Source organism: Sceloporus undulatus, chromosome 9 (assembly GCF_019175285.1).
Source record: "Sceloporus undulatus isolate JIND9_A2432 ecotype Alabama chromosome 9, SceUnd_v1.1, whole genome shotgun sequence".
NCBI classification, from domain to species: domain Eukaryota; kingdom Metazoa; phylum Chordata; class Lepidosauria; order Squamata; family Phrynosomatidae; genus Sceloporus; species Sceloporus undulatus.
In genome coordinates this window covers 18,259,575-18,282,190 of record NC_056530.1, presented here as the reverse complement: position 1 = coordinate 18,282,190, position 22,616 = coordinate 18,259,575, and the positions used below count along the sequence as shown (strand labels likewise).

The 22,616-nt window shown below is 40.9% G+C and overlaps 3 protein-coding genes across 3 annotated transcripts in view; all 3 read right to left on the bottom strand.

Annotated features, from left to right (window-relative positions):
• Positions 1-1,052, bottom strand: part of LOC121915513 — a 12,797-nt gene extending 11,745 nt beyond the window's left edge. The window contains exons 1-2 of the mRNA XM_042439829.1: positions 887-1,052; positions 177-323 (exon numbers count right to left, since the gene is read on the bottom strand). Coding sequence (XP_042295763.1) covers positions 177-323; positions 887-1,052 — 313 coding nt within the window. The remainder of the gene's footprint in view (positions 1-176; positions 324-886) is intronic.
• Positions 1,053-6,483: 5,431 nt separating this feature from the next.
• Positions 6,484-14,853, bottom strand: LOC121915995 (protein NKG7-like). The gene is made up of 5 exons (XM_042440699.1): positions 14,756-14,853; positions 12,215-12,408; positions 11,062-11,208; positions 9,216-9,320; positions 6,484-7,954 (listed from the first exon to the last, which is right to left on the bottom strand). Exons 2-5 carry the CDS (start codon positions 12,375-12,377, stop codon positions 7,914-7,916), a joined length of 456 nt encoding a protein of 151 aa, XP_042296633.1. The 5' UTR covers positions 12,378-12,408; positions 14,756-14,853; the 3' UTR covers positions 6,484-7,913.
• Positions 14,854-19,069: 4,216 nt separating this feature from the next.
• LOC121915512 (epithelial membrane protein 2-like) lies at positions 19,070-21,768 on the bottom strand. The gene is made up of 4 exons (XM_042439827.1): positions 21,606-21,768; positions 20,813-20,959; positions 19,380-19,484; positions 19,070-19,089 (listed from the first exon to the last, which is right to left on the bottom strand). Exons 1-4 carry the CDS (start codon positions 21,766-21,768, stop codon positions 19,070-19,072), a joined length of 435 nt encoding a protein of 144 aa, XP_042295761.1.
• Positions 21,769-22,616: the final 848 nt, after the last annotated feature.

Sequence of the window (22,616 nt, the reverse complement as noted above, 5' to 3'; positions counted from 1 at the left end):
TACTTTATTTATAGTCCACCTTTTCCCAGGGGAAATCAAGGTGGATTACAACAGAAGTATAACAATAAAATATCCTAAAAATACAAATTTGCATTAAAACAGTCCCATGTCCCAACCTTACCCCCCCCAAAATCTTCAATTACCATCCGGCGAGGCAGAAGTGAGTATGAAAGTACCTGCAGCAATGCTGGTTGCACGTGACATTTGAACCAGAGAAATGGGGCCCACATGAGTCTTAAAAATTGCAGCAACTAGACCAAAGGAAGAGGCAGCACCAGCAACCATCCCAATGAAGAGAAAAGCGCGCGTGACATGATCTGGACCTATAGAGATCCAAGAGGAGAGGGACAAGAGAAAAGAGGTTTAAATATATGGGTAGGACAGGACAACAACATTGCAGCAATATGGCACTATGATTCCACTTTAATTGCCATGACTGTGTATTATGGAATCATGGGGTTTGTAGTTTGGAGAGGTACTAGAGCTCTCTGGCTGAGAAATCTAAATGCTTCCCACTAAGCTGCACATCCCAGAATTCCATAGGATGTTGCCATGACACTAATTCTGTAGTGTGAAAGGTCCATAGGCCAAATCACAGCATCTTTATACAAGTTACTTCATTACTATAAACTTTAGATTATACTATTTAAAATTCCAAAACGCCCTGACAGCAACACCTTTGGAATAAATAAAATTTAAGCTTGCTTTCTGAGGAGGAATAGTGATGAGATTGCTTAGAGTATGGAATATTAATGTAAGTAGGAGGGTACATGGAATGACCATTGTGGCAGCCAGTTGGTAGATGGATGGAGGAAAGGAAGAAGACGGAGAAGGATTCACTGACAGAACTAGCTTACATCCGGCTCCCAAACTAGGAAAATCTTACCTAATACATCCATCCCAAATGGAACACATAAGGAATCTACACACAAATTCCACAGTCCTGCATGTCGATTCCCTATTTCCACCCAGTAGTCTGTGCCTAGGGAAATGAGGAGCAGCAGGAGACTGACGAAAGAGCAGACCGTAGCACTAATATGCAATATGTTCATTTTGGGGTCTCTCGGTCTGGTGGCTGTGGATGAACCTGGGGAAAGGAGAGTATCAATGTTATGTGATATTATTTGCATCTTTCCCATGCCATTTTCCAAGCACCTGTAGTCAAAGGCCAATGAAAGCCCTAGTTTCAGTACTGTATTGGCTGCAAAATTCCATGGCCTAAATTCTATTGCTAGAGGATCACCCATTGCACCAGTTAGATTTATCTATAGACTCTTGTTGTTGTTAACTGTCTTCAAGTCAACTTCACAACTACTCCATAGATGAGACATCTCCCAGACCCTCGATCCTCTACTGCTCTGCTCAGGTCTTGCAAACCCAGGCCCATGGCCTCTCTGGTTGAGTTCATCCATCTCCCATCTGGTCTTCCTCTCTTTCTACTACCTTCCGCCTTTCTTAGCATTTAATATATATATATATATATATATATATATATATATATATATATATCTTTATTGAATTAAAAAGTCATTATAGCACATCAGTAAAGCTTATCTTAAAGTCAATCAATATACTGAAGGATTATGAAAGTTTTAAATTACAAACGTCCGCATGTTTCCATAGCTTCTGTCAAAACAAGATATTCTGCGTTTGTGCTAAAAAATTGTTACCACTATTGATTCAGATATCCATCTACCTTACCCTTAATGTTTTTTAAGTGGTTTAAATGTCTCTATAATTGAAAGGTTAAGGAGAAATGAATATAAAAAAGAAAGAATTAAACTTCATTTTATTATGTTGAATATCTATGCTTAACCTTATTTAACCTTGCCTATATATTTTTCTATTTTAAGCTTATGTCCTTCCGTTTATGTAACTTAGAATTTCTTGTATTGCCCAATTACTGTAACAGTTCTTTTCTTACACTGCATGTCTTAAACCAGTATTTTTCGATTGGTTCTCACTCCTTTTCTATCTTTTCTATCTTATCTTCATCAATGCTGTTAATTTATCTGTTTCTTTTGGTTCTATGATATTCCATGTTAGGCATATAACTCACTTTCCAATTCTGTGCCAGAATTGTAAGATGTACAGTTTTGTGCAGCTGTAATCCAGTACAAAATTATTCTCCAGTATTTCCTTTCTAAAGAAGTCCCCATAAAAAGATGTTACGTTTAATAGATATATTTCCGGAATCAAAGGATAGTTTATTTTCAGCCATTTCCAGTATTTTATTATGTATTTTAAGCCAAAATTTCTTGATTCTGGAACAGGACCACCACATATGATATTATCTTTCTTAGCATGATTGTCTTTTCTAATGAGGCATGCCTAACTCATGATGTGACCAAAGTATGACAGCTTCAGTTTTGGTTTCCTCTGTTCTTTGTTTTTCTTTTTGGCCATCTATGGGCCTGAACAGAGAGGCCAAAATAAAGCTGCTTTGAGTCACTTTGGAGGTATGCTGTTAAAATGAAACATGCATCTTAAGAGGCCAGAAGCTGTGTCAAAGCTGCGCTCCAGTCTTTAGGACAGGAGCATGGCTTTGGCGTGGCTTCTGGCCTCTTAGGACGCATGCATCATTTAAACAGCATACCTCCAAAGTGACCCGAAGCAGCTTTATTTTGGCCTCTCTGTTTGGGCCCTATGGTATTCTCAACACTCTCCTCCAGCAGCACATTTCAAATGTTGGCTTTCTTCACTCTCCAGCTTTCACATCCAAGTAAGGTGATGGGGAATATAATAGCTCAGATGACTCTGACTTTAGTGCTCAGGTGTATATCCTTAGATCTTATCCATTTCCTTCATAGCTGCCCTTCTCATTCCTAGTCTCCCTCTTTTTTTCCTGACTGCAGTCTTCATTCTGAATAATATTTGATCCAAAGTATTGGAAATCTAGTAAAGTTTACGTTTTTAGTCAAACATAAAAATGAAGAAAGAGCAATTACATTTTGCAAGCTCTTTAGCGAAAAATGGGGAAATCAAGCAGGAATAAACAATCCAAGTTCTTTTTGAGTCCAGATTAAGATATACTTACTAGCTGGCTTAAGAAAAAAGCAATTTACCTTAAAATGTCAGTTATTTCCTTCCTTTAAGGGTAATCTCAGATAGTGGTCGCAGACGCTTATTCAGAAGCGTTGACGTTCTTTGTCAAGACAGGCAAAAGCTAAGAAACATTCCTTTCATCCTATATATTATGTTGCTGACTCCACCTTCAAGCTGATTCCTTCTCTCAGAGGTGGAGTTGTCCTCTTTCTACATATTTACAGGAAAGTACTTTAGGATGGCAATAAAGAAATAATCAAGACATATTTTATTGGGTTAACTAGAGCCTATTTATTGGTTTTAATTTGCCTTGAATCTGTTCCAGATACATGTTGTAGTTTTCTCAGCACTATACTGGATCTTGCCAACTGGTTACAATACAGGTATATCCATGCATACATCAAGGAAATAACTGGTTTTCGTTTGCCAACTTAACAATTACAATTTCCCACATGGATTTATGGAATGGCTCCTCTTTGTCCTGAGGAGAAGTGACCAGTGGGGTCCCACAGGGCTCTGTCCTGGGCCCAGTGCTATTCAACATCTTTATCAATGACCTGGATGACAGAATTGGGAGCATACTTATCAAATTTGCAGATGACACCAAACTAGGAGTAGCTAATACTCCAGAACACAGGATCAAAATTCAAAATGACCTGAATAGATTAGAAAGCTGGGCCAAAGCTAACAAAATGAAATTCAACACGGAGAAATGTAAGGTACTGCACTTAGGTCGAAAAACAAAATGAACAGATATAGGATGGGGGACACCTGGATGAATGAAACTATGTGTGAAAGGGATCTAGGAGTCCAAGTAGACCACAAGCTGAACATGAGTCAACAGTGTGATGCGGCAGCTAAAAAGGCCAATGCAATTTTAGGCTGCATCAATAGAAGTATAGTGTCTAGATCAAGGGAAGTAATAGTGCCACTATATTCTGCTTTGGTCAGGCACCACCTGGAATATTGTGTCCAGTTCTATGCACCACAATTCAAAAAGGACATTGAGAAACTGGAGCGTGTCCAAAGGAGGGTGACTAAAATGGTGAAGGGTCTGGAAACCATGTCCTATGAGGAACGACTGAGGGATCTGGGGATGTGTAGCCTGGAGAAGAGAAGATTAAGAGGTGATATGATAGCCCTGTTTACACATTTGATGGGATTCATATTGAGGAGGGAAGCAAGCTTGTTTTGCTGCTCCAGAGAACCGGACCTGAGCAATGGATGCAAGCTCCAGGAAAGAGATACCACTTAAACCTAGGAGGAACTTCCTGACAGTAAGGGCTATGTGACTGGGAACATAATCCTTCCTTGGAGAATGCTGGAGTCTCTTTCTTGGATCTTTTGGTTTTTTACAAGGCTGGATGGCCATCTGTCGGGAATGCTTTGACTGAGATTTCCTGCACGGCAGGGGGTTGGACTGGATGGTCCTTGTGGTCTCTTCCAACTCTATGATTCTATGATTCTATGAATGTGCCTGAAATGAAGGAAAACAATGACCACAATTTACCTTATACAGTATGTAACTGAAGACACGTCAGGAAACTTGAACGCAATCGTATTTGACTTCAAAAAGCGGAAACCATTCTAGAATGAGTGAACTCGCAGAAAGGAAGTTTCTGGGGAAACTTTCAAGCCTCTCCAGGAAAGTTTTGAAATCTCTAATTGTGAGCATTTCTATTGCACTTGTGCCATAGGTTCGCTACCACTGAGCTAGAGAATGACTTCCTGGTACTATGATTCTCAGATGAACAAAGAAAATGAAATTGTCAGCCTTTGCCATCGCGGTTTATGATCCATATCAAAATCACAACAAGGCTTGTTATTTTAAAGTTTATTTGGGTGATTATCAAAGCACACACCACGCTGCGGGTAGAGAGCGCACTCTTTGCTAAATGAGTGCTTTGGTTGTTCCAAGCTGTAAAGTAAAGAGAGCCACTCCTTATTGTAAAGTTTGTACAAATCCCAGGTTTCAGCCACAATGGATTTGGGATTATAATAGCATTTAATGAAAATGGGATGGGTTCTGTAAGGAAAGAGTATGAGTAAGTACTTGGCAGAAGCGGTTGGACTATCAGCCATGCGTATGAAATTCTGAACGGCTTATATTCTGAAAACAACTGAGCATTCAATTGAGCCCAAGCAGTTTTGCACAATATCATGTAATTAGATAACAGTGGCAGTTGTGATAGTGGCAATATTTGGGGACTATTCAAATTCAGTTCATGGCAAAGATGGCAAAGAGGTCATTTTTATATTGGTGAACAGGAAAAAGAAATACATGAGATATTTCTTTCTGGAAGGTTGCTGCCACAAAATTTCAGCTCAGCACTAGGAAAAGGCAAGATAGCATCTCATATAGTATTCAAACTAAAAGGAGGGGTATTCAGAAAAGTAAGTGTGTCTGTGAGTGTGTATATAATTCTTTTACCTGGCTCCTTCAAAATTTTCATTAACAAAGAAACTGATTTGCTTTAAAGCTTGAGGGCAGTATTCCCCCCCCCCCCCATCAGTTTCATTTTGTGTGAGGAATTTTAAAAATAGTGGCTGGCATTCGTTACGGACCCCTGTTTCAATGTGGGATATATTCCCAGACTTATCATGGATAGTGACAATTGTGGTTAATAGGGAACCCTATATTTCCATAGAGTTTCATTTGAGGATTTCCAGATGTGGATCAGTGAAACTGCAAGGACCGGTCCCGCAAAAATATAGAGGCTGTATTGTATTGCAGCGATGGGTTTGTAAACTATTTACAGATCTGTAACTGCTCTGTATTCCATAAATGGTGCAAAAGCCTTCCACAGCCCACATTAAGAGTCACCAGCTGGATCATGCCAAGAAAGTCTGCTCAGCTTCCAATTGGGCCACAAGAGAAATGTTTTCACACACATCCTCCTGCCAGCAAGCAAGGCTGCAACAAGGATTTGCAACAGGAGTCCTGCTTCTGATTGTTGCAGCCTCACTTTTTGGTGAACGGGGATGGAAATGCCACCCTCCTTATACCACAATTGACACAGACCTTCTTTGCCCTATTCAACTACTGGCTATTAAGATAGGTTCAGGAGAGTTGGGCCGGGAGACATTACAGTCGGCCCTCCTTATAGCTGTCTCTTTGAGCTGAGCACAGTCCAGTGGTGGTGGCAGGGTGCCTTCCATGTCAATGGCAGGATTTAATCTGAACAGTAAATTTGGAGGATGAGATTCAGCACCGCAAACATTGTCTTGAAAGGCTGGACTAGCATCCAGAGCAGATTCCCCATCCCAATGGCATGGAAGCCCTGCCTTTGTGTAATTTGGCAGCAGAGATTGAGAATGATGGGATCTGACTTTCAGTTATTTGTCGTAACCCTTTCAACATCTAAGCATTACTTTATCAGGAAATTATAACACAAAGGGATTATGACACAAAGGAATTATGACACAAATGAATCAGAAACCATTTTTATTGCGTAACAATGTTACTGGAATTATTTTGTACTGTAAGGGAACAAGCAGGTGTTGCCCTATGGAGTTGTCTTTTTCGGGTTCCATTTGGGCACCATGTTTGCTCCTAGGATGCTCCAATCATTTACACTTCCCTTTGGTTTTCCATTTTATTCCCTTCCAAAACTCATTTGGTATTTTCAGACAGTGGGCATGCTCAGTCTTCATTTGGTTGCCTCCAACTCTCCTCCTCCAGCATATGTAAAAATATCTGCCCATTGATGCATCATTCCATGTCTTTGATGAAAGGGGCTGCTGTCCGCAAGAGTATAGGTCACATACATCTTGCTTGTTTTTAAGGTACCATCAGACTGTTGTTATTTTTCTGCAACAGAGAAACATGTTTACCCTTGCCTCTCTATAATAATTTAGAATCAAATCATTGGCCAGGATTCTAGATCAGCTTTTTAATGACGTAACTACTCTAATAACATAGCTAAGTACCAACTCCTGGCCTTGCTTCCTCCCTGCAATCCAGATTCAATAGGCAGCAATCACTACATAAAAGTAGTGAGGATGTGTGGAAACATCAGCCCATTGGATCCTGACTGACAAAAGAAGAAACCTCCACTGCTCTCCATGGCTGGTACCTGATAAATCCAGATTGAAGGACTTCTTTGATGCCTACATATTCCCTGCGCCGACAACAACAGCAACAACAATTTAATATGTAAGGATCATGAATGCAAAACGGTCATGAATGTGTGTGTGTGTGTGCATGTATATAGTCTCCAAGTGGGAAGGGCAGTCGCACAGCAAATCTGGCCCATCCCTCTCTTAATCTGCTCCAAGTCTTTCCTGAATATCCAGAACACTTCAGAGCAATACTGAGTCTACATTCATGTCCTACTGGCAGCACAAGTCACTCCTCTGAGGTGACAATGAGGAGCCCAACTGTATGGTTGATGTTGGGTGTCTTGTTTTAGACCTCAGAGAGAGGTGGTGGTGGCAGCAGGTAGTGGCATAGTGGGATATGTATGTAGAAAGCTGTCACAGTGTCACTCCGAAGTGCCCATGTACTGGGGAAAACTCAGGGAAGCTTCAGGGCCAGAATATGCATGCGTCTTAGAGGGGGGAAAAGAGTGGATATTAATATCTCTCTCTCTGTGTGTATAAATAAACACACAGAGAGAGGCAGACGAAAGATAGTTTGGAGAAGAGAAAGAGAGAGTGCCACTAGTGGGATGTCTGAGAAGAGGACTGTATCTCTTTCATCAAATCCAAGTCCATTCTCCATCTGCCTTCACATTCAGGGTTCCTTTTAGGTAAAATGATTTGTTCCAAGTCCAATTGATCCTTTGCAGGCTCGTTTTGTGCCTTGTTATACTTCTATGCCTCCAAAAGTCATCATCTCAAAAGGCAGCACAGACGTGTCTGTATGTTCATGCTGCTGTTGCACTTTCAAATCCAAAAGCAAAGCCACCTGTCAATAAAGAAATGTGATTAATTGAATGGGCAATATCAGGAGCAGTGTTTTTTTTAAAAAAGCTAGAGATATATACATTCAGAATGGAGTCATCATCAGATTCTGAAAGCCTTCATTTCATATTCCGATAGGGATGTAATTTGTGGTTAATTTCCCTCTTGAAGGAAACCATGAATAATGTTAGCAATTTTCTCTCCACTGGGAGAAAGGCCATATTCTAGTCCATGCAAACCCAGGAAATTTAGGGCCTGTGCAGACTGCCCCGAAGAGGTGGCCTGTAGCCACCTCCATCTTTGCCAGATCAGGGCTGCAACAATCTGGCTTTTCCAGCGGGTCCTTTTGTGCCCTGGAAAACGTGCCGTAGCCACCATGCCGCAACTTTACGGTGCTCCTTTGGCACGGCATCATCTAAACACATCACCAGAAGAATGTCATGATGGAACCATTGGATCTGTAGACCAAAACATGTAGAGGGCCAAATGTCCACCACCTCTCCATTATGAATTCCTTCTAGAGAACCAACTGGCAGACAGGAAAACAAAAGGCTAATGCTGTTCAGTTCTTTTTTATCTGGCAAAGGTGTTGCAGATCATGTCAGGTACATCTTCAGCCCCATGACTGATCACTTATATAGGAGAACTCCACTCTGATATTTGGTATTCTTCGTAGCAATGGGTCTAATATTTAAAAATATTCAAATGATATCTGAGTGTTAGGAAATACTGATCAGGAAAATATTGGAGAAAGGAGACTCTTCACAGAATCTTCTCTGTGAAAAATGTGTCTTCACTTTGTGGCTGAGATTCTGTATCACATGTTTTGGAGAGTCTGGGACATGAGCCTCTCTCTCTGATTCAAAAATCCTGGTTGAGAAAAGGTTTACAATTTATTTTCAACCTTGATCCATTCAGACAGAATGTAGAGGGAGTCAAATTTAATCTTAAATTTAAATTAAAAACACACACCCTGCTATGAACCTAGGAAAAAGCAGAGCAAATATTTGTACTTAAGGCCTTTCCTTCTGCACTGCTAGATTTTCAAGTGCAGAGATTTTTCAGCCAAGAAGCAAACAGAAGTGTGATCACCAGCAACCTAAGTGCTACAGTCCTATGTGGACTGGCTTTATTCTATGGTTATTCCAATCCTATGGCAGAGCTCTAAGAGTTCTGTCAAGAAAACACATTTCACAATCCCATATGAAGGCCATAGGTTTGAATAAAGGAATGCATTTCATCATTCCCACTCTATACATACTTACTAGTTATGAGGAAGAGAGGGAAGGAGGCCCAGCCCAAGCCAAATGACCATCCATAAAAACGTGTCATACTTGTGAAGATGGCCATGGCAATCATGGCACAAATACCTGGAAACCAGAAAGGAGGTTTTAACAGATGAATCCATTAGAAAACAGGTGGGGAGTTTTTATGTATTTGAGGAGCCCCATCCCAGGCAAACCCCTACACTGCTCTACCTCATCACAAACACACACACACACACACACACACACACAGGATACCCCCCCCACACACACACACACACACAAATGCCCTAAAATGCCTTCTTGGAGGTATGCAAGGGTTTTCACATTTTGGGTTTTCCTGAACCCAGAAAGGCCTTTTCTACACCAGGAATTGGTCTGAAAGTCAATTCCAGGTAATAGTTGTTTTTTTTTTGGGGGGGGTTAAGGCTATGTGGGCATGTTCTAGAATAGTTTCTTCCTGACGTTTCGCCAGCATCTGTGGCTGGCATCTTCAGAGAAACGTCAGAAAGAAACTCTTCTAGAACATGCCTGCATAGCCTGGAAAACCCACAAAAATCTATGGATGCCGGCCATGAAGGCGTTCGCTTTCACAGTTCCAGGTAACTTTCTGTTTTACAGCAAGATCTTTCCTAAATCTAAAAGGAGTCAAAGGGCAAAAATACTGGGGGGGGGATCTTCCTACATCCCCTAGAGAGCCTCTTTTCAGCCTCTGGAAAGCCCTGGAGACCACAACAATGGCCAAAATGCCTTCAATTTAGAACAGGAAGGGTATCCTCTACCTAACTCCAACCTGGGTTGCGAATGACCAAGATATAACCTGTGGAAGGTCCCAAGGAGATCTGACCACTTTGCCCAAAGTGCCCTCCTCCACAGTGGGAAGAGAAATTGCTCCACCTCTCTTGTCCTTCCTATAGAAAGTCAGGGGTGTCGTTGGAGATGAAGGGGGTAAGGACCATCCCAAGTGACATCTCATAGGGAAAGTGAATATCTAGCGGGGAGGTCATCCTAAGTAGTTTGGAGCTTTTACCATGACCTAAGTAGTCTAATGTGCAAAAACTGAAAGACGAAGGTGTTGAGACTCTGATTTATTTTTTTTATTCTAATACTTCATTATTGGGTTTTAGACAATAAAAGTGATCAGTCATAAGCCCTCATAATCATCCACACATAATGTTACCTATACTGTATGTTAGGGAAGTCTGATTGTTAAATGGTACTGTCAGAGGCATCCAGTGAGTCTGGACTTTTTTGTATTTGAAAGTATCTCACGTACCGTGTTTTCATCATGTAAAATATAAGCATGATTTTGTTGTGATTGGGTTTTTTTTCTTTCTTTCCAATATCCAAAATTCCCACAAGATCACATATATTCTCAAAATCTTCCATTTGTAGGGGAACCGAAACAATACTATAATAATTTTGTTGTATAGATTTCTAACAATTAACTGGTTTTTTAAACTGGTTGCTTAACATTTGCTAACCTAGCTGTCTATCTGATGCATTTAGCAAGTAAGAGTGAAATCTGTTTAAATCAAGTTGTTTGCAATTGGCTAAAAGTTGCTTTTCACAAATGTCAGTTGTATCCCTGGACAGTAACACAAAATAGTATGCCTTTTTTTTTTGTATGCTTTTTCATAGCCACCGTAACTTACAGTCTTTAAAGGCTGCCTTCCACTTAAGCATTCAGATCTATTTCTTTATTAGCACTACTTTTAGTAATACAAGGGCAGGAAGTTTGAAAAGTACACAGTGTTTAAACTAAAAAACCTCTCAATCTAGATGGCTGCTTAATGAAACTGTTGTCCTTTAGTTCAATCTTATGTATCTGATCCCCCTTTCATACCTGCAGCAAAGCTGGCAATCGCTGAGATCTTAGCCAGGGAGATGGAGCCAAGATGGGACTTCCAAAATGTGGCACAAAGACCAAAGAAAGAGACGGCACCAGCGATCATCCCAATCAGTATGAAGGCTTGGACAGAATTGAATTTATCTACAGAGAGTCAGTGGAGGAGATGAGAAGTCGGTTATTATATACTTCAGTGAGACTTAAGAATGATAGAGTAGAAGCCTGGTGTGATGCTCCTATCTCACATGAAATGCCACTGATCTTACGTAAGGTCATTAGAAACAGGCTTCTTGTTCTAACACAGTCCTGGGATAGCAGCCCCCTCCTTCCCTACGTTGTCGCTGTTGGTCTTTTAATGCAGGGCTTCCAATTGTATGGAATTATGTGAGATTGGAAAGTAAAAAATGGAAATGAAAACGCAATAATAAGATCACAAGTATATGCGAGATATGAAGAGTAATATTACAGAAGGAGAATAATATTTAAATTCAAGAATATGTACATTATTATGGAAAAGAGGCAAGGGAGTTTCTGTTTGTATTTTTGTAATTGTAATGGGATATCAGAGGACAAGATGCAAACAGAAAAAATAGAAGATACATGATGTTACTTTTTTTTTTAAATGAACAGATTTAAATTTATGTGTTTTGATTTTAATTAATACAATATTTTTTAAAAAGGAATTATGTGATTGTGTGTGTGCATGCAAGCGCATGAATATATTCACGTATGTACAGCATTTATCCATTGTGTTTCTGCTTACCAGGGTCCCTAAGGCAATGTACAACAGATACAAACCTTTAAAGCACAAAATACACAGGGCAAAAACAATTTCAAAGCTAATTTTTTTAAAAAAACTTTTTTAAATAGTATTAAAATTTAATAGTTTTTTATGTGCCTAAAACAGGCCAGGAAATAGACAATTAAGGAGGCATGATAGGCCCATTAGAGCAAAACCTTTTAGGAGTGATGGGGAAAATGTTGACAGAGTCTGGGGCCATATGTAAACTCTCAAGGGTTGAAGAACCATCAATAGTGCCATGAATTGATCCAAGCCTAAGAAAAGAAGAGTAGTTCTGGATGCTTCTCAGCATATCACCACTATCTCCTCACCCTTTCCCTGACAATTTCAAAACAGAGAAAAACTTACCCGAACCATTACCAATTGGACCACATATATTCTGAAAACAGGCCCTCCACAGTCCTGCGTGGAAACCAGTGGTGGTCTCCCAATAGTCTGAGCCCAGTGAAATGAGGAGCAGCAGGAGACTAATAAAAGAGAAGACCACAGCACAGATCTGCAGGGCACGCATTGTGCGAATTGTCAAGTGTACTGGAATGGACCTGGGGGACAGAGATGTTAATGTTATTCAATGGATGTCTTCAAATTGAGGGTGACCACCTACCTGATGGGGATGCTTTAGTTGGAGCACTGGACCACTTCCAACTCTATCATTCTATGATTCTGCCATTCTGCGTCACTTGCACTCTCTGAGTAGGGATCACTTTTCCCTAGTGCCACTTCCCAACCAGCTCTTCCGGATGGAAAGAATATAACCTAGAGCCGTGATGGTAAACCTTTTTGAGGCCAAGTGCCCAAACTGCAACCCAGACCCCACTTATTTATTGCAAAGTGCCATGTCCCTCTGGCAAACTGTGCTTGGACGATGGCACATGTGCCTATAGAGAGGGCTCTGAGTGCCAGCTATGGCATGCGTGTCTTAGGTTTGCCATCACTGACTTAGAGCCTTGTCTGTTAAATGGTGAATTAGGGTCAGTCAGAAATAGATTTAGGGCCAGTTCAGAAGAGGAGAATGGAGGAGATTCGTATAGAGGTTAATCAGAGTTGAGAATGTAGAGAGAAGTGAGGGAGAAGTGTTACTTTGTGAAGTCGAAGGCTTTCATAGCTTTTGGTGGGTTTTTTGGGTTATGTGGCCAGGTTCTAGAAGAGTTTCTCTTCCCAAACTCTTCTAGAACATGGCCACATAGTCCGAAAAACCCGCAAAAAACTAGGAAGTGTTACTTTGTCTGAAACTGAAGTGTTACTACATCAGAAAGCAACCTAAGCCTCTTGCCCAGTGTAGCGGTCACCTTGAAGCCTGAGTGGGCTGTTGCCACCTAAGTAAAGAAAGACACTTGGTCTCTTTCCGTTTCTTTTCCTGCCCTACTCTCTCTCTTATATGGAGACATAATTCCTAGAACAAAGTGGAAAGGCACTGCGAAACACCTTGACACAATTATAATACACTACAGCCCGGTACAAAAGGGCAGTTTGTGGCATCCTTGCCACAACTAGGGCTAAATGAAGCTGAGCAATTAAATGTCCAGCAGCCCTAGTCTGCAACACCACCGCAGCCATCATGGCTTGCCACTCTCCACATGGGTAACGCCATGATGGTGCGAGTGTCATGCAGTGCTCAAACGGTGCTCACAGGCAGTGACGCAATTGGCGTGCGCATGTGTGCCAATCGCGCTCCTTTTAGGAAGCTGCTTTTGGCAGCTTCTTTTTCTCCCAGGACGGAGCGCATCGTTGCTGTGGCATTTGGTTGCTCAAAGGGGCAACATGGAGCTGCCCAACTGTTGAGCCCCTACTTTACTTTTTTACACTACATTGTAGTAATACATTTTATTATTGCAATTTGATACTTTTCTCATGAACAGTATGCAATGCTTTTGCACCAAATTGTGCAATGTATTTAAATAAATACCATTGAAGTTTTCATAGAACTATATCTCTATCTATCTATCTATCTATCTATCTATCTATCTATCTATCTATCGCCCACCTCTCTTTGAAGGATTAAGGCAGGTAACAATCATAAAATATCACAATAACATTAATTAAAACCAATTCCCTAACCCCCAATTAAAATAGAAATCATCATAAAAGACAATCAGTTTACTAAAATCAATCTAAAATTAACCCTCATTAAAACGAGGCATTGTGGGATGCATAAAGCAACCAAAGTTATGGGAGAATGGGAGAGCTGTATAATGTTGTGCGCACACAATATGTGCACACAAAACTCTTCTGCCGCTCCTTTCATATGGGATGCAGGGGCTGCTGAAAATGGCAGAATAAAACAAAAAATGATACAAGTCTGTGCGGAAATATTATTTGCTGCACAGAAAATGCTGCTTTCTGTGTACAAGTATCAAATGCAAACTTTATGCACATAAGTACAAAACTCCACACTTTTGTGACTCACAATTGACATTATTTTCAACTCTACCTGGCACCTGCATTGGATTATTCATCTGGTGCTCTTCCTTTATTTGCGTTTCCCTTTTTGGATCATATCTTCCCTTGTCTTCTAAAGCTTTTTAGGTGGGCTGAAACAACGTTCAGGTAAAATTCATTTCTCTCCCCACTGCCAACCAATTCATTGAATATGAACTTAGTAAATTAATATGGTCAATAAATAGAGGCTACATTTGGGGGAATTAAATTAACACATTGAAACCAATGGCACTGTAGTTAGGCATAATTTACTTAACCCTCGTGATTTCAATAGCTGTACTCCAGAGACCAGGGTCTGAATCTACACTCAGCCATGGAATCAGAAGAAGGCAATGGCAAAACCCCTCTGAACAAATTTTGCCAAGAAACCCTTGTGATAATAAAGCTGAGATAAATGATCCAACTTCTCTCCACGGAAAAACAATTCATTCCTGGAAATAAGCGGCTTACCTGGCAGTTGGGGTGACTTCTCTTCTGTAAAGGAGATCTCAGGCTGAGACTGTAGGTGCTTAACCAGAAACCTTTCGTTTCCTTTGCATTCTTTGAAATGACTCAAAAGAAAATATGAAGAAACGAAACCAGGGGCAAAGCTATTTTAAAGAACCCTCCCTCCTCCTATGTATTTGTTACCGACTCCACCTCCAACCTGATTCTTTCATTCAACGTTTCAGATGGAGTTGGCATTTGTCTATATATTTCCAGTAAAGCAGAACTTTGAATGACAATGATCAAGGTGCTTAGGGAAGGAGGAAGCATCAAGACCTGTTTTGTTGGGTTACCTGGGACTCATTTATTTATTTAAACATGCCAGGATTTGTACTATTCCTAAGTAATATGAACAAAAACCACAAAGCAAGAGCTACCAAACAATCTTTTTATCCTTCAGTTAGACAGAGAGAGGCAGCCAACCATGACTTAGAGCTTCACATTGACCGCTCCTTTTCAGGTGTTGAGAGAGTCTTAAATATAATGACTGTTTCTCTCAAACACCACAATTATATTTGCATGGGGCATGTACCCCAAAGGGTTTCATACTTCATCCCCTGTGTCCCATACACCTGAGTGTCAAGTCTCATGAATCCTCCATTACCTGACAGAAGGGCTTCAAGTTGCTTATCGATGCTCTTGCATGTCTGTTATCTATTTATTTATTTCAGTTATAGTTATTATTTTTTAAGAAGTTAAAACAATGGTCCTCCAGACATTTAGGGCCCATACAGACAGGCCAAAATAAAGCTGCTTCAGGTCACTTTGGAAGTATGCTGTTTAAATGATGCATGCATCCTAAGAGGCCAGAAGCTGTGCCAATACCATACTCCTGTACTTAGGATTGGAGCATGGCTTTGGCATGGCTTCCGGACTCTTAGGACACACGCATCATTTAAACAGCATACTTCCAAAGTGACCCGAAGCAGCTTTATTTTGGCCTGTCCGTATGGGGCCTTAGATTAGGGGTCTAAATCCTGCTGTTAGTCCCCAAGAGAACAGAGCCATTTAATCCATTTGAATTACCTACACATTGTCCCACCGTTAAACATTGCATTTCACAACTCTGCTCTAAATGGGACTAACCAACAGCATATCAAGCATCTAATGTTGTTGATTCCAGAAATATAGAACATATAAAACAACTGTAGTGGTAAAAATATCTCAATTGTTGTGATGAGTCAGTATCCATTTCAAAGCAGACAAGGGGCCTGTTCCCACTATGATTTAAACCGGTTTGCTGTTCGCTTTATATGTGCTTCTGGAAACTCTGGAAACGGTATTCTTCATCTCTAAAAACGTTCATACAGATTCGTAACCAATATTTATTCTTGAGTGCAGCAGCCACTTCTCACACTTCAGTACCTGGGAAAGACTGCTCCATGTGTATGTTGCCGGTATTATAAGGTTAGCAATTTACTTTCCCATAGTGTCTACACACACTCACACACACACCAGCAAGCTTAAGTAACCAATGGCCAAACGACACAATCTCTCTGATTTTTCTTTATTTGGGATGGAGGTGCCATCTCTTTTTCAAGTACTTTGGAGACAGGAAAAATTCTGGATCCATAGACTGAATAACTGGATCTATAGACTGAATAACACTACATGGTTTCATCCTAGAAAAGACTGCATAATAGACTGCATAACAGCATCACTCCCTTCCATGTTTTGATTGGGGAGGGGTTGTGTAAACTAAATGTTTTCAGCTCAGACCTTGGATGTGACTCACTTTAATTCTGAGCAACTGAAGGAGGCAGAAACCAACATGTTTTGCCAAATCAGTTATAAGTTATGTTTGTTGATCTCCCTCCTCTTTTCTTCTCTTCCTCTCTATATTTCCGTGACGAGAAAATTCATTGCTAACTATAACAGCCCTTCACCATTTGCAAAAACATTTTGTTCTCAGGTTTTCCCACATCTGGGCAAGTGAGAGCCTGGGCCTTTAGGAATAGCCCCTACAAGCCTTCTTCATGCCAATAGACATCATCCAGTAGGAACAGAAAAGAGCTGGAAAGAACAAATAAAAGACCCTGGGAATAAAAATGTAAAATGTTTCTATCCTGACCCTTGTAGATTCCAGATGTTTTAGCACCTTTTTGTCAGAAAAGGATATCTCCTCTGATTTTCCCTAATCCTCTGCTACCTTAACTCCTTGTTAAATGGATGTAGGTTGGTTCATACCCACCAGATAACGTATGAGTAGCATCATCAACATGATCACATAGCAGCCTGTGAAGTGTGGTAATTTGCACACAGTTGATAGGATGAAAATGGAAAGCAGAAGTGGTGGGAGGTACGTGAGCGTAAGGCAAGCCCCTATCCCCATCCCTGGCCTGCAGCTGACACTCTGGAGAACTACACAGCCAGTATGTCTGGGCATATAGACAAATGTCTTCTTGGTTCACTTCTTGTTCCTTGACACGTTTGAAGTGTGGTTAGAGAAGCTAACCACAAGACAAGCCAGTCATATGAGGTTAGAACACACACACATACACACACACATATATTGCTTCACACCCATGTGTGTACCTTTTGGAGAGCATCATAGCCAATAAGTTCTGAGTGTTATTTGTTGGAGATCTTCAGACTTGGGACTTTATCACACCTGCAAAAAACCCTACTGCATCTCAATGGGATACAGTCAGGTTATGGGTTGCTACCGGGAACTGTGTCCCAGGTGCATTTTGGAAACCACTTTCAAAGTTGATGGATTAGACGGAGAAAGATGTGGTCCTTTCCAGCTCCACGATTATATTATTCTATTAAATACTTTTATATAGTTATATATTACTAATGTGAAATTCATGAATTTTATAAAAGGGTTTCTCCTGATTTCCACGTAGTTTCGACAGAGATCTCAAAAGCTAACATGAGGGACATGTGCAAATATGAAGGACATGTGCTACCAAAATAGATATCGTTTATCTGTTAGAGAATGTTGCTGATTCTCGAAGGAATCACCGCTTAAGGATATTTATCTAGAATCACTTTTGAGCAGCAGAAAATAACCATGCAGATGTTTGATGAACATTTGACACACTGCAATTTTAATGTACATCCACAATGTTTTCAGGGCACACAAAAGCCTAAATTGTGTTGATTAGTATAGACCTTCATTGAATCCATGGGATTTACCTATATGTTGGTGCACCGTTGAACAAGTCATTGGATAGGTCTACTCTAGTTAACTAGTCTACTTAAAATCCAAATAATAATAACAATGCATTCCCCATAAGGGGAAAAGTGTGTATATATGTGTGTGTGATAAAGATGGATTGGAGAAGAGAGATAGTGCTGCTGGTTGGATTTCTGAGAAGAGGACAAGACCATTTCCATCAGAGTCCAAATCAATTCTCCATCTGCCTTCATAGTAAGGCTTCCTTTTAGGCAGAATGCTTTGCTTCAAGACCAGGCGATTCTTTGCAGGCTCTGTCTATTTTCTGTTGTATAATTCCAAAAGTCATTATCTTAAAAAGGCAGCAGACTTTTCTGCACGTTTATGCTTCTGCCATACTTTGAAACCCAAAAGCAAGGCCACCTGTCAATAAAGAAATGCAATGGATTGAATTGGCAATACGGGAAGCAGAATTAAAACAACAAACAAAACAAATATATATATATATATATATATATATATATATATATATTGAGAATGGAGTCATTCTCTGATTCTCAAAGCCTTCATATTCTGATAAGGATATAAAATTTGTTAATTCCTTTCTTGAAGGAATCAATAATTTTAGCAATTGTCTTCTCACTGGAAGAAAGGCCTTGGAAACTCCATACTTTTCCAAGACTATTCACAGTTAAGGGCGTATTCTATGAAAAACCGGCACACTTTTTGTGCAGAAAGCAGATTTTCTGCATAGGAAACAGCTCTTACTGCACAAGTACTGTTTTCTGTGCACAAAAACACACACTTGCAGATATTATTGTCTATGCAGAGTGCTGTTGCCTGCACAGAAAATGCTCTTTTATATTGGAGAGGGAGAGATGTGCAAATGTTTTCAGGGTGCGTTCCAAATTTCAAAGATCCTTGTTAGTCCAGAGTTTTCTTTGTCAGGGTTTCCCAACATTCATGAAACATGTTTTTTTCTACCATATTCAATATTTCACTGCAAGAAAATGTTTGAAAACCACTCAGTTTTTTTAAAACTGGTCCCAAAATCCTGCTTATGAAAAGTGTCATAAACCTGTTTTAAACCTTGATGCATTCTGGCAGGGTGAAGAGGGAGACAATTTTGCTCTCGTATAACAGGATGTAAAACAAATTTAAAAAGTCTGTTCTGAACCTAGGGAAAAAACATATTGGAGCAAAGATTTGTTGTTAAGACTTTTCCTTCTGTGCTGCTGGATTTTTAAGTGCAGGGATGTTTCAACCAAGAAGTGGACAGAAATGTGAACCACCAGTAACCTGGTCTACACTCCGATGAGGATTTGCTGTTTATCCTATGGTTATCCCAATCATATAGGTGAGCCCTAAGAGTTATGTCAGGAAAGAACACATTCAGCAAACTCACGTGAAGGCCATAGGTTTGAATGAAGGCATGCATTTCATCATTCCCACGCTGTACACACTTACCAGTTATAAGGTAGAGAGGGAAAGAGGCCCAGCCCAAGCCAAATGACCATCCATATAAACTTGCATTAGCTGTGAAGATGGCCATGGCAATCATGACACAAATACCTGGAAACCAGAAAGGAAGTTTTACCAAATGAATTCATTACAAAACAGGTCGGAAACTTTTGTCGGCTTGTGAAGCCCCATCCCAGGGGACCTTGGAGAGCTGCAACGCCTACTTGGCTCTACCTCACCACAAAATAAAATTAAATTAAATTAAATCAGGATATTTTACCCCCTCAAATGACCTCTTGGAGCTCATTTTGGGCTCTTCTGAATTCAGGAAAGGCCTTTTCTACACCAGAAACTGGCCTGGGAGTCAATTCCAGGTCACTTTCTGTTTTACAATAAGATTTTTTCCTGAATCTAAAATGGGCCAGAGGAAAGAAATCTTCCGATACTCCCTAGAGAGCCTCTTTCAGCCTCTGTAAAACCCTGGGGACCACAACAATGGACCCAGGGCCCCACCTTTAATTAGGACAGGAAGGGTATCCTCTGCCTTTAGCTCCAACTTGGATAGTGAATGACCAAGATTTAACCTGACGAAGGTCCCAAGGAGATGGGACAACCTTGCCCAAAGTGCCCTCCTCCACCGTGGGAAGAGAATTTGCTCCACCTCTCTTGTCCTTCCTATAGAAAGTCAGGGGTGGCACGTGGAGATGAGGGGGTAAGGACCACACCACCTCATAGGGAGGTTGAACACCTGGTGTGGAGGTCATTTGTCATCCATCTCACCACACCACCATCACCCACCATCCAGGGCGCATCTGCAAAAGGAGAGAGGGGCATGGAAGAGGAATAGGACATTGCCAGTGGAGAGCATTATCCCACCATTCCTTCCCTCCTGCTGCTCCATACACCTGCTGCTTCACCTTCCCACACTGCTATCTGCTTGGCCAGTCCTGGACCTTTCTGGGCATGGCTGAGTGGGAGAGCAAGGCAGTGGGAGAGAAGGGAGGGTAGGCCAGGCCAGGCAACCAAAGCTACCACCCCATGGAGCAGCCCTTTCGAGGCATCCATACTGAGGGTGGGCAGGCGGGCAAGGAAGGCAGTCAGAAGGAAGGGAAGGTTAGGCAGGCCTCCACTGCCATGCCCAGAAGCTCTTTCTGGGCACCTGCGTCAGGTGACACCAATCCTAGTGATGCCACAGTAGAAATGAATGGAACAAAAGGATGTGCTCATCTTATCTCTGATCACTGATCAGAAACAACGTCACTGCTGCACTAATCCTCTCATCACCAGATGAAAACTTGGTTGAGGGTGCTTTCAGGTACTGTCTCTTAGCGTAAGATCTGGGAACTTTAGAATTTTTTTAACACAGGCTATGACTTGGTGTTTCAGCAACTGAAAAGCTGGATGTGGTTAGGAAAAATGAATGTATTGCCACTTCATACCTGCAGCAATGCTGGCACTTGCTGAGATCATAGCCAGGGAGATGGAGCCAAGTTTCGACTTGCAAAATGTGGCACAAAGACCAAAGAAAGAGACAGCACCAGCGATCATCCCAATCAGCATGAAAGCTCGAACAGCATTGAGTGTATCTACAGAGAGTCAGCGGAGGAAGTAAGAAGGCAGTTATTATATATTTCAATGAAACTGAAAATGGTACGGTAGAAGCCCACAGTGATGCTCCTGTCTCACATGAAGTGCCACTGACCTTATTCAAGAACATTAGAAACAAATGTCCTGTTCTAACACAGTCCCGTGATCGCATATATATATATATATATATAATATATATATATATTCATATATGTACTGCATTTATCTATTGTATCTCACCAGGGTCCCTAAGGCAATGTACAACAGATAAAAACTTTTAAAGCATTACATACACAAACAATAACAGTTCAAAACTAACTCAAAAAACTTCTTTAAATAGTACAGTGTGCCCAATAGTTTTTCATGGATCTAAAACAAGCCAGGAGTTACAATACAGGGCAATCGACAATTAAGGAGGTATGACAGGCCCATAAGAGCAAAAGCTTTTAGGGGTGATGGGGAAAATGTTGACAGGGTCCTGGGCCATATGAAGTCAACTCTTCAAGGGGTTAAAGAATCATCAATAGTTCCATGAATTGATCAAAGCCTAAGAAAAGAAGAAGAGCTCAGGATGCTTCTGAGCATATCATCACTATCTCCCCACTCCAACCAACCCCAATAATTTCAAAACAAAGAAAAATTTACCTGAAGGATTCGAAAGTGTACCACATTTACCCCAAATACAGGCAGTCCATAGTCCTGAGTGGATATCAGTGGTGGTCTGCCAATAGTCTGAGCCCAGGGAAATGAGGAGCAGCAGGAGACTGACAAAAGAAAAGACCACAGCACAGATCTGCAGGGCGTGCATTGTGCGAATTGTCAAGTGAACTGGAATGGACCTGGGGGACAGAGATGTTAATGTTATTCTATGGATGTCTTCAAAGTGAGGCTGGACAGCTGTCTTATGGGGATGCTTTAGCTGAAGATCTTGCACTGAGCAGGTAGTTGGACTTGATGGTCCACGAGGCCTCTTCCAACTCTATCATTCTGTGTCACTTGCACCCTCTGAGCAGGAATTGCCTTTCCTAAGTGCCACCTCCCAACCAACTCTTCTGGATGGAGCAAATGTTCAAAAATATTTGAACAATTGTTTTTAAAAGTGTTCTTCAAGTATCAAGAAATGCTGCTGAGAATAATTCTGGACTGATGAGACTCTCTACCAGCTATAGCTAAGGAGAGCAATGGGGAAACCCAGTGAGGTCACTGCAGCAGCTACAAAACATTGCACATGGAGGGGTACAGAAAGGTGGGAAGTGTGGTAGTCATAAAGATGTGGGGCCTAAAATCCTGTTGTCCTCAATGATAGTGTGACATGCTCATGGCCACTTTCACGGCTGTGTGCACACACCACCATTTGTGACAACAGGGCTTGCCATTGGTGTCTGTTCAAATCCATGGATGGCAAGCCTGTAGATAGCAAGTTTCTACTGTATGACACTCCCACCTGGATAATGGATTGTGTTTTAATATTAAACAGACTTTATTGTCATTTTTATGCCCATTTTAAGGTGTGCTCAGCTTCTTATCGGCGGCAGTCTTGTACCTGAAAGTTAATGTTTCAGCTTGTGACACAAAACCTTGAATAATAAACTGCATTGTTCAGGTTTGCTCATAAATGTTCTTCTCATTCTGCATGGTCAACTGGAAAATTCTAGT

Bases quoted from the DNA above. Each gene is read 5' to 3' on its own strand.
- LOC121915995 (XM_042440699.1), bottom strand. From the start codon at position 12,377: ATGCGTGCCCTGCAGATCTGTGCTGTGGTCTTCTCTTTTATTAGTCTC. The intron at 11,209-12,214 runs GTAAGTTTTTCT...GACTCTCTGTAG, and splicing joins TCCAATTGGTAATGGTTCGG to ATAAATTCAATTCTGTCCAA. The intron at 7,955-9,215 runs GTAAGTATGTAT...CTTTATTGACAG, and splicing joins CCCTCTCTTCCTCATAACTA to GTGGCTTTGCTTTTGGATTT.
- LOC121915512 (XM_042439827.1), bottom strand. From the start codon at position 21,768: ATGCACGCCCTGCAGATCTGTGCTGTGGTCTTTTCTTTTGTCAGTCTC. The intron at 20,960-21,605 runs GTAAATTTTTCT...GACTCTCTGTAG, and splicing joins TACACTTTCGAATCCTTCAG to ATACACTCAATGCTGTTCGA. The intron at 19,090-19,379 runs GTAAGTGTGTAC...TTTTTTCCCTAG, and splicing joins CCCTCTCTACCTTATAACTG to GTTCAGAACAGACTTTTTAA.